Source organism: Cervus canadensis, chromosome 6 (assembly GCF_019320065.1).
Source record: "Cervus canadensis isolate Bull #8, Minnesota chromosome 6, ASM1932006v1, whole genome shotgun sequence".
NCBI classification, from domain to species: domain Eukaryota; kingdom Metazoa; phylum Chordata; class Mammalia; order Artiodactyla; family Cervidae; genus Cervus; species Cervus canadensis.
The window spans coordinates 47,834,954-47,847,308 of record NC_057391.1 but is presented as its reverse complement, the minus strand read 5'-3'; the positions used below and the strand labels follow the sequence as shown (position 1 = coordinate 47,847,308).

At 37.5% G+C, this 12,355-nt stretch overlaps 1 protein-coding gene across 1 annotated transcript in view; it reads right to left on the bottom strand.

The window, feature by feature from the left end:
- ADAM10 (ADAM metallopeptidase domain 10) overlaps window positions 1-12,355 on the bottom strand; it is a 142,054-nt gene that overhangs the window by 95,888 nt on the left and 33,811 nt on the right. Inside the window, exon 2 of the mRNA XM_043471836.1 lies at window positions 8,038-8,188. Within this exon, the coding sequence (XP_043327771.1) occupies window positions 8,038-8,188 (151 nt within the window). The remainder of the gene's footprint in view (window positions 1-8,037; window positions 8,189-12,355) is intronic.

Here is a 12,355-nt window from a genome sequence, read left to right as displayed (position 1 = left end):
ATGGAGATATCTATGCCTTTTACAAGTTACCTGGACTACATTCTCGACATCCTTATATATCAGAGGATGTCAGAACCTAAGTCTCAAACAGCAAAGCAAATTTCAAATCAAGTATCAGACCATTTAATAGCTTGGAAATGTACAATTGAGGCTGCAGGAATAATAGGAATATTGTCAACACTAGAAAAAACTACTGGTTTTAGAGTATATAAGTACTCTAAAATATTATACTACATTTAGATAAAATTTGAAATCTTCTATACTATATGCAAATCATATATTAGATAAAAACGAGCTTTGATTTACTGATTATGTACCAAAAAAATTAAACAAAGAGCCAGAAAAATAGTTTATTACACCTCAGTTCAGTTCAGTCACTCAGTCGTATCCAGCTCTTTGCGAGCCCAAGGACTGCAGCATACCAGGCCTCCCTGTCCATCACCAACTCCCGAGGTTTAACCAAACTCATCTCTATTGAGTAGGTGATGCCATCCAGTCATCTCATCCTCTGTCGTCCCCTTCTCCTCCTGCCTTCAGTCTTTCCCAACATCAGGGTCTTTTCAAATGCCTCAGCTCTTCACATCAGGTGGCCAAAGTATTGGAGTTTCAGCTTCAACATCAGTCCTTCCAATGAACATTCAGGATTGATCTCCTAGAGGATGGACTGGTTGGATCTCCTTGCAGTCCAAAGGAGTCTCAAGAGTCTTCTCCAACACCACAGTTCAAAAACATCAATTCTTCAGGGCTCAGCTCTCTTTATAGTCCAACTCTCACATCCATACATGATTACTGGAAAAACGACCAATAGCCTTGACTAGACGGACCGTAGTTGGAAAAGTAATGTCTCTGCTTTTTAACATGCTATCTAGGGTGGTCATAACTTTCCTTCCAAGGAGTAAGCGTCTTTTAATTTCATGGCTGCAGTCACCATCTGCAGTGATTTTGGAGCCCAAAAAAATAAAGTCTTTCACTGTTTCCACAGTTTCCCCATGCATTTGCCATGAAGTGATGGGACTGGATGCCATGATCTTAGTCTTCTGAATGTTGAGCGTTAAGCCAACCTTTTCACTCTCCTCTTTCACTTTTATCAAGAGGCTTCTTAGTTCTTCTTCACTCTGCCATAAGGGGGGTGTTATCTGCATGTCTGAGGTTATTAATATTTCTCCCGACAATCTTGATTCCAACTTACGCTTCTTCCAGCCCAGCATTTCTCATGATGTACTCTGCATATAAGTTAAATAAGCAGGGTGACAATATACAGCCTTGATGTACTCCTTCTCCTGTTTGGAACCAGTCTGTTGTTCCATGTCCAGTTCTAACTGTTGCCTCCTGACCTGCATATAGGTTTCTCAAGAGGGAGGTCAGGTGGTCTGTTATTCCCATCTCTTTCAGAATTTTCCACAGTTTATTGTGGTCCACAGAGTCAAAGGCTTTGGCACAGTCAATAAAGCAGAATTAGATGTTTTTCTGGAACTCTCTTGCTTTTTTGATGATCCAGCAGATGTTAGCAATTTGATCTCTGTGTGCTCTGGCTTTTCTAAACCCAGTTTGAACATCTGAAGTTCATGGTTCACATATTGCTGAAGCCTGGCTTGGAGAATTTTGAGCATTACTTTACTAGCGTGTGAGATGAGTGCAATAGTATTTGAGGTTTTTTGTTTTCTTTTTTAATTCAGTTATTTGGGTGTTACTAATGTATTTTGTAGAATTTTAAAGCAGAAGAGGCCTTAAACATCATCTCATCCAAACGTCAAGGTTTTACTAATGAGCAAACTAAGGCTCAAAAGAAGTCACTGGATAACACATGTCAGGTCACAGGGGAACACCAATCTGTCTCCTAATTACCACAATTCTCCTTTCTCTATCTAGTACAAAAAAAAAAAAAAAAATACACACACACACATAAGAAAAACTGAAATTTCATGATGTATATGAGTCAAACTATTATGCTATACACCTTAAATTTATAGAGTGCGTGTGTGTATGCTCAGTGGCTTCAGTCATGTCCAAATCTGCAACCCTGTGGACCATAGCCCACCAAGCTCCTCTGTCCATGGGATTCTCCAGGCAAGAATCTTGGAGTGGATTGCTATGCCCTCCTCCAGGGGATCTTCCTGACCCAGGGATCGAACCCACATCTCCTACACTGCAAGCAAATTCTCACTGAGTCACCAGAGAAGCCCCCATGTCAATTAAATCTCAATAAAACTGCAAGGGGGAAGAAAAGAACAATGCTTTTTCATAGAATTGTCAAAAATGGCCTTTAGGCTTAAAGAACCTTGACATTTCTTCACTGATATTTGTAAACCTGGGGTATGGTACACACTTTTTTTTTTTTTTTGACATTGAACAAGTTTCTTTTTATTTTTTATTTTTTTAATTAATTTATTTATTTAAATTGGAGGCTAATTACTTTACAATACTGTAGTGGTTTTTGCCATACATTGACATGAATTAGCCATGGGTATGTCCTTTCTTTTTTAGGAAACTTGGAAGACAGGTTGAAAGAAGTGTGTTCGTGTGCCTAGGCATGAAAACAAACAGAACAAAGAATAACTTAAATACTGACATATATGCACACATACTCACATACCCACACTCCAAAGAAGCTGTGCTTATATCCCAAACTAACATTCTGTATATGGTTGGGTAGGAGAAGAGACTTAGTAGAAAATCTGTAATTATACTTATAGAGGTCACTTTTACAAGTCTATTTCAAGGAAAAAGAGAAATAAAACTATCAGATCATCACATTTTTAACTAAAGTATGTTAGAAGGTAGTGACAATAACCGTGTTTTAGGGCACAAACTCTGAGACAGTGTGACTATACAAGGATAATAATTGAGACAAAAAAATAAATTTTCTAAATTCAAATCTATTCTAGAAAATGCAGTTCATGTATATAATTAACTAAATAGATTTCTGTTAAAAGTACCTAGGATAACCACTTATACACAGAATGAGATTTCTTGGTTCCAGGTTCTTTCTGAGTGCCTCAATGAGTTCTCCCTCCTTTGAACATCAATAGCATTCTATCTGTAAAGCACCATATCACTTTTCTTCCTATGCAATGACTGACGTTCATCTTGAAGCTTCTATTAGGATGACTAAATAAAAGCGTGTACTTGCACACTCTCTCAGTTACTCTAACACACATTCAAAAAAAAGCAGAAGGATCTAAGATTTGGTTTTGCCATATGTTCAATATGAAATATAAAATGGAGTTAATAAAAATCTAGCAATGGAATAGAAATGTGATATCCAAACCAAAGGCAGCTAGAATCTCTACTTTTCCTTTTGGCAGTCACACCACATTTGCAATATAGCATTAAATTTATTTTGAGATAGCCACTAAAAACAGGAAGGATAAAAGACTGCTTACAATTTCATGGTACCAATACGAATGGGTAATTAAAATTTTCTCTCAGGTTAAGGGTCATAAAAATGTATATGAATTGCCATAATCAAAATTTTTATCTCAAAGCTCAGATCCTAAAATAAACTTTTTTCTCCTTCATATCAAAGTAGAAATATAACTTGAAAGTGCTTTTTCTATAATGATCATTGCTTTCTAATATGGAAATTAAGTAAACTATTTACTTCGATTTGCAAAATACTTTAAGTATCACAACATTTCTTATAATCTTATTTTTCCATCCATTAAAATCTTTCTTGAGTATCTGTAATATAATGGCAAATAGTGGACACACTAAATAGGAGCAGATATCTTGCCTATGAGGAAGAAAACAGTTACAGAAAAATAAACAAGAAATAAACACAGGAAGAGATATTGAGTCAAATGCCAATGGTACACATAAGTAATTTAGAAGTTCAGAGTAAGGTGTAAATAAAACTTCAAAGAAACAGATATTGAATTGTGCATTAAAAGAGGATCAGAATTTATTTAAGATAAATAACACAGGGAACAAACCTATGTATGATATACTCAACAATGAGAAGCTCATTCTGAACGAAACAGACACGTGATCTTGGGAAGTGGAACAAAATAAGTTTAGAATTGAGTTGAATTAATTTGCAAAGAATTTTTGAATTAATTTATGAAGACAGACGGGTCTTGGTGGACAGTTCTGACAAAATGTGGTCCACTGTAGAAGGGAATGTCAAACCACTTAAGTGTTCTTCCCTTGAGAACCCCATGAAGAGTATGAAAATGCAAAAAAGATAGGACACTGAAACATGAACTCCCCAGACTGGTAGGTGCCCAAGATGCTACTGGAGATCAATGGAGAAATAACTCCAGAAAGAATGAAGAGATGAACCCAAAGCAAAAACAACACCCAGCTGTGGATGGGACTGGTGATACAAGCAAGGTCCGATGCTATAAATAGCAATATTGCATAGGAACCTGGAAAGTTAGGTCCATGAATCAAGGCAAATTGGAAGTGGTCAAACAGGAGATGGCAAAGGTGAACGTTGACATTTTAGGAATCAGTGAACTAAAATGGACTGGAATGGGTGAATTTAACTCAGATGACCATTATATCTACTACTGTGGGCAAGAATCCCTTTGAAGAAATGGAGTAGCCATCACAGTCACCAATAGACTCCGAAATGCAGTACTTGGATGCAATCTCCACAACAACAGAATGATCTCTGTTCATTTCCAAGGCAAACCATTCAATATCATGGTAATCCAAGTCTATGCCCTGAACAGTAATGTTGAAGAAGCTGAAGTTGAATGGTTCTATGAAGACCTACAAGACCTTTTAAAACTGACACCCAAAAAAGATGCCCTTTTCATTATAGGGGACTGGAATGCCAAAGTAGGAAGTCAAGAAACACCTGGAGTAACAGGCAAATTTGGGCTTGGAGTACAGAATGAAGTAAGGCAAAGGCTAATAGAGTTTTGCCAAGAGAACACACTGGTCATAGCAAGCACCCTGTTCCAAGAACACAAGAGAAGACTCTACACATGGACATCACCAGATGGTCAACACCAAAATCAGATTGATTATATTCTTTGCAGCCAAAGATGGAGAAGCTCTATACCGTCAGCAAAAACAAGACCAGGAGTTGACTGTGGCTCAGATCATGAACCGCTTATTGCCAAATTCAGACTTAAATTGAAGAGAGTAGGGAAAACCACTAGACCATTCAGGTATGACCAAAATTAAATCCCTTGCAATTATACAGTGAGAAACAGATTGAAGGGACATCGATCTAATAGACACAGTGCCTGATAAACTATGGACAGAGATTCATGACATTATACAGGAGACAGGGATCAAGACCATCCTGAAGAAAAAGAAATGCAAAAAAAAAAAAAAAAAGTGGCTGCATCAGGAGGCCTTACAAATAGCTGTGAAAATAAGAGAAGCGAAAAGCAAAGGAGAAAAGGAAAGATATACCAAGATACACCCATCTGAATGCAGAGTGCCAAAGAATAGAAAAGAGAGATAAGAAAGCCTTCCTCAGTGATCAGTGCAAAGAAATAGAGAAAACAATAAAATGGGAAAGACCAGAGATCTCTTCAAGAAAATGAGAGATAACAAGGGAACATTTCAGGCAAAGATGGGCTCAATAAAGGACAGATGGTATGGACCTAACACAAGGAGAAGATATTAAGAGAAGAGGTGGCAAGAATATACAGAAGAACTGTACAAAAAAGATATTAATGACCCAGATAATCACAATGGTGTGATCACTCACCTAGAGCCAGACATCCTGGAATGTGAAGTCAAGCGGGCCTTAGGAAGTATCACTACGAACAAAGCATGTGGAGGTGATGGAATTCCACTTAAGCTATTTCAAATCTTAGAAGATGATGCTGTGAAAGTGCTGCACTCAATATGCCAGCAAATCTGGAAAATGCAGCAGTGGCAACAGGACTGGAAAAGGTCAGTTTTCATTCCAATCCCAAAGAAAGGGAATGACGAAGAATGCTAAAACTACCACACAATTGCACTCATCTCACACGATAGTAAAGAAACACTCAAAATTCTCCAAGCGAGACTTCAACAGTACGTGAAGTGTGAACTTCCAGATGTTCAAGCTGGGTTTAGAAAAGGTAGAGGAACCAGAGATCAAATTGACAACATCTGCTGGATCATCAAAAAAGCAAGAGAGTTCCAGAAAAACATCTAATTCTGCTTTATTGACTGTGCCAAAGCCTTTGACTCTGTGGACCACAATAAACTGTGGAAAATTCTGAAAGAGATGGGAATAACAGACCACCTGACCTCCCTCTTGAGAAACCTACATGCAGGTCAGGAGGCAACAGTTAGAACTGGACATGGAACAACAGACTGGTTCCAAACAGGAAAAGGAGTACGTCAAGGCTGTATATTGTCACCCTGCTTATTTAACTTATATGCAGAGTACATCATGAGAAATGCTGGGCTGGAAGAAGCGTAAGTTGGAATCAAGATTGTCGGGAGAAATAGCAATAACCTCAGATATGCAGATGACACCACCCTTATGGCAGAAAGTGAAGAAGAACTAAGAAGCCTCTTGATAAAAGTGAAAAAGGAGAGTGAAAAGGTTGGCTTAAAGCTCAACATTCAGAAAATTAAGATTATGGCATCCGGTCCCATCACTTCATGGCAAATACATGGGGAAACAGTGAAAGACTTTATTTTTTTGGGCTCCAAAATCACTGCAGATGGTGACTGCAGCCATGAAATTAAAAGACGCTTACTCCTCGGAAGGAAAGTTATGACCAACCTAGACAGCATATTAAAAAGCAGAGACAATACTTTGTCAACAAAGGTCCATCTCGTGAAGGTTATGGTTTTTCCAGTAGTCATGTATGGATGTGAGAGTTGGACTATAAAGAAAGCTGAGCGCAGAAGAATTGATGCTTTTGAACTGTGGTGTTGGAGAAGACTCTTGAGACTCCCTTGGACTGCAAGGAGATCCAACCAGTCCATTCTAAAGGAAATCAGTCCTGGGTGTTCATTGGAAGGACTGATGTTGAAACTGAAACTCCAATACTTTGGCCACCTGATGCGAAGAGCTGACTCATCTGAAAAGACCCTGATGCTGGGAAAGATTGAAGGCAGGAGAAGGGGACGACCGAGGATGAGATGGCTGGACGGCAGCACCGACTCAATGGAGTTTGGGTAAACTCCGGGAGTTGGTGATGGACAGGGAGACCTGGCGTGCTGCGTTTCATGGGGTCGCAAAGAGTCGTACACAACTGAGCAATTGAACTGAACTGAACAGACAAAGAGAAAAATATAGGGTTTTCAGTCAGCCAGATCTGGGTCAAATCTGTGCTATTAACTTTTTTTTTGGCCGCACTGTACAGCATACAGGATTGTAGTTGCTGGATCAGGGATAAAACCTATGCCCCTTACATTGGGAACAGAATCTTAACCACTGGACCACCTGGGAAGTCCCTGGGTTACATAACTTTAAAGAAGCTATTTAACTTCTCTGAGTCTTAAGTTTCCTTGGATATAAAAAGATTTACTTTGTTTGGATGTTGAGAGAGTAAATAAGAAAATACACATAAAGCATCTATGTTCTTGTACGTGGAACACAACAGCACTAAATAAATGTGATTTTTACCTCCCTCCCTTGGCTCCCTGCATTTTATGCCTTAACTATACTGAGAATTAAGCAGTACAGTAGGTCATCTGTCTACCAGTTGTCATGTTAGAGCTGATAAAATTGAGTTAATGAGAAATTAAATGGCATTCAATGGCCTACAACCAGCTACCTTCACTGCTGGCACCAGGGAATAGACATATAGGCCATAAAACACATAAAAGATAGTTGGAAATCACAAACACAGACTCTTCTTTAAAGACATATCCTCTACTAACACAACTGAGGATCTGATTCATGAACTTAAAAACATTTAAATGTGACTGTTTCCTTAACAATATAAAAAGGGCAATCTGTTTTAAAAGAAAACAATTTTTCATGTACACACCAAATTCCAGTGTAGGCTGAATTTACAAATGGGGACTATTCCATTAGAGAAGGAAAATTAAAGGTATAAATTTCTTCTCTTAACATACATTGAACACACTGGAACTTCAGACACAATCAGCAATAAATTTACTTACCTTCCATGAGCATGAAAATCTAGGCGTAAAAACTGGTCCTCATGTGAGACTGCTCTTTTGGCACGCTGGTGTTTTTGGTGTAATGAATCCACATCATATGATAATCCTTCATAATGTCTAATGTATTTATTTAAAGGATTTCCATACTGACCTACAAAAAATAAACAGTTTGAATTAATATCATTTCATGGTTTATTTTAGTTCTAAAATGATTCCACAATTATTCTGTATTAAACAACTGTTTCACCAATCTTAATACTTTATTTTCATAAACATTTTTTAATTTTTTGTTTTTGTTTGTGGTCACGTCACACAGCATATTTAGTTTCCTGACCAGGGATCAAACCCGTGCTTCCTGCAAGTGGAAGCAGAGTCTTAACCACTGGATCACCAGGGAAGTCCCTAAAAGCTTATTATAATGGGAATTTTAACCACACACACAAGTGTTGATGTTAGCCATAGGTTTGTCTAAGACGTCCTTAATCAAGCTGAGGAAGTTCTCTTTTATTTAACTTTGCTGATAAAAACTACCAGGAAGAGATGTTGATCTTTGTCTGCATCTATTAAGATGATTATAATAGATAATCAATAAAAACTTACTCTATAGCACCAGGAACTATACCTATATGGGAAAATAATTTGAAATATATATACATATATTTATGAATAAATGAATCACTTGGACATACACCTGAAACTAGCACAACATTGTAAATCAACTATATTGCAATAAAAATAAGTAAATAATTTTTTAAAAAGATGATTGTATGTTTTTTTCTTTTTAGTTTATTAATAAGTAAAATCAAACTGACTTATTCTCATGGGTAGAAGAACTAAACAGACATTTCTCCAAAGAAGACGTACAGATGGCCAACAGACACATGGAAAGATGTTCAACATCACTAATTATTGGGGGTCCCCTGATGGCTCAGCAGGTAAAGAATCCGCCTGCCAATGCAGGGGACACAGCTTTGATCCCCGGTCTGGGAAGACTCCACATGCTGCAGAGCAACTAAGCCTGTGTAACACAACTACCAAGCCCATGTTCTAGGGCTCCCGAGCCACGGCTACTGAGTCCGCATGTCCTAGAGCCTGTGCTCTGTAACAAGTCATAGCAATGAGAAGCCCTGGTATCACAACAAAGGGTTAGCCCCCTCTTTCCCACCACTAGAGAAAACCCACATGAGGCAAAGAATACCAAGTGAAACCAAAAGCAAATAATATATAAAAAAAATTTTAAGCTCTACAAATAACAAATGCTAAAGAAGAAACTCTCTCCTACACTGTCGGTAGGAATGTAAACTGATGCAACAGATACAAAGAATAGTATGGAGATTCCTCAAAAAAGTAAAACTAGAATTTCCATATAATCCAGCAATCTTACTCCGGGGCATATATCTGTACAAAACTATAAATCAGGACTATATATGCACACCTATATTCACAGCAGCACTACATGGAAACAACTTAAATGTCCCTCAACAGATAGATGAATAAAGCTGTGCTACATGTATACAATGGAATCTGACTTAGCTATAAAAGAGAACAAAATAATGCCATTTGGATAGAACTAGAGAATGTCATACTAAGTGAACTTAAGTCAGAAAAAGAAAGACAAATACCATATGATATCACTTATATGTGGACAGACTCACAGACACAGAGAACAGACTTGAGGCTGCCAAGGGTGGGGAAGGAGGAGGGATGGATTAAGTGGGAGCTTGAGGTTAGCAGAGGCAAACCATTATATACTGAAGAGAGAAAGAAGGTCCTACTGTATAGTATAAGGAACTGTATTCAATATCCTATGATAAACATAATGGGAAACAATTTTAAAAAAAGACTACATATATATGTGTATAACTGAATCACTATGCTGTACAGCTGAAATTAACATTGTAAATCAGCTATACTTCAATTTTTTTAAAAACTGTTGATTTTCTAATGTTAAACCACCTTTGCATTACCAATAAATCCAACTTGATTATACTATAATATAATATGTGTTTTGTAATAGTGTTAGATTTGATAAATTTTGTTTAGAATTCTTATTATGTATGTTCACGAGAGACACTAGTCTGTAGTTTTCTTGGACTGTCTTTGTCAAGTATTGGTACCAATATAAAAAAACATTTTGAAAGTATTACCTCTTCCTCAAATTTCTGGACAAATTCATGTGCAACTGGTATTATTTCCTCCTTAAATGTTTGATAGAATTCACCAGTGAAGCCATCTTAGCCTGGAGTTTTCTTTGTGAAAGGTTATTAATGACATCAACTTGATACATAAACAGCTCTTCTGGTTATCTATTTCTTGAGTGATCTTTGGTAAGAATTTGTCCATTTCACCCAAGTTTTTGAAGTTATGGAAATAAAACTGCTCATAATATTCCCTTATTATGTTTTTTAATATCTTCTGAATCTATAATAATGTTACCTCCCTCATTCCAGATTATCAGTAATCTATATCTTCTCTCTTTGGGTCCTAATCAAGATAGCTAAGAGATTTATTGATTTGACTGATCTTCTCAAGAACCAACTTTTATTTCCTTTTATTTTCCTTCACTATTTTTCTGCTTTCTATTTTTTAATTTTCAATTTGATCTCTAGTTCTTTCTTTCCACTTTCTTTGAGTTGAATCACTCTATTTTTTTTTAGTGAAGACAACTGATATAAGTTTTCATTCCAATCCCAAAGAAAGGCAATGCCAAAGAATGTTCAAAAAAACATTTTGAAAGTATTACCTCTTCTTCAATTTTCTGAACAAATTTATCTACTTCACAGTTACACTCATCTCACACACTAGCAAAGCAATGCTCAAAATTCTTCAAGCTAGGCTTCAATAGTATGTGAACTGAGAACTTCCAGATGTTCCAACTGGATTTAGAAAAGGCAGAGGAACCAGAGACCAAATTGCCAACATCCGCTGGACCATTGAAAACACAAAAGAATTCCAGAAAAACATCTACTTCTGCTTCATTGACTATGCTAAAGCCTTTGACTGTGTGGATCACAACACTGTGGAAAATTCTTCAAGAGATGGGAATACCACACCACCTGATTTGCCTCCTGCAAAACCTGTATGCAGGTCAAGAAGTAACAAGTTACAACTGGACATGGAACAACAGACTGGTTCCAAATTGGAAAAGGAGTACATCAAGACTCTATACTGTCACTCTGCTTATTTAACTTACATGCAGAGTACATCATGCGAAATGCTGGGCTGGATGAAGCACAAGCTGGAATCAAGATTGCAGAGAGAAACATCAGTAACGTCAGATATGCAGATGACACCACCCTTATGGCAGAAAGCAAAAAGGAACTAAAGAACCTCTTGATGAAAGTGAAAGAGAGTGAAAAAGCTGGCTTAAAACTCAACATTCAGAAAACGAAGATCATGGCATCTGGTCCTATCACTTCATGGCAAATAGATGGGGAAACAATGGAAACAGTGACAGACTTAATTTTCTTGGGCTCCAAAACCACTGCAGATAGTGACTGCAGCCATGAAATTAAAAGACGATTGATCCTTGGAAGAAAAGCTATGACCAAGCTAGACAGCATATTAAAAAGCAGAGACATTACTATGCCAACAAAGGTCTGTCTAGTCAAAGCTATGGTTTTTCCAGTAGTCATGTATGGATGTGAGAGTTGGACCATAAAGAAGGCTCAGTGCCAAAGAATTGATGCTTTTCCACTTTCTTTGAGTTGAATCACTCTATTTTTTTTTAGTGAAGACAACTGATATAAGTTTTCATTCCAATCCCAAAGAAAGGCAATGCCAAAGAATGTTCAAACAACAGAATGTTCAAAAACTGTAGTGTTAGAGAAGACTCTTGAGAGTCCACTGGACTGCAAAGAGGTCAAATCAGTTCATCTTAAAGGAAATCAGTCCCGAATATTCATTCATTGGAAGGACAGATTCTCAAGCTGAAGCTCCAATACTTTGGCCACATGATCGGAAGAGGTGACTCATGAGAAAAGACCCTGATACTGGGAAAGACCGAAGACAGGAGGAGAAGGGGACGACAGAGGACGAGATGGTTGGATGGCATCACCGACTCAATGGACATGAGTTTGAGCAAGCTCTAAGAGATAGTGAAGTACAGAGAAGCCTGGCATGCTACAGTCCCTGGGGTCTCAAAGAGTCGGACATGACTGAGCAACTGAACAACAATGATTTAAGACTTCTGTATTCAGTTATTTTCTTTTCTATCCAGGTGCTATAAGTGTCCCCTTAATACTGTTTAGCAGCATTCCACAGATTTTGTTATGCTGTGTTACCATTTTCATTCTCTTCAATATACTTTCTTATTTCC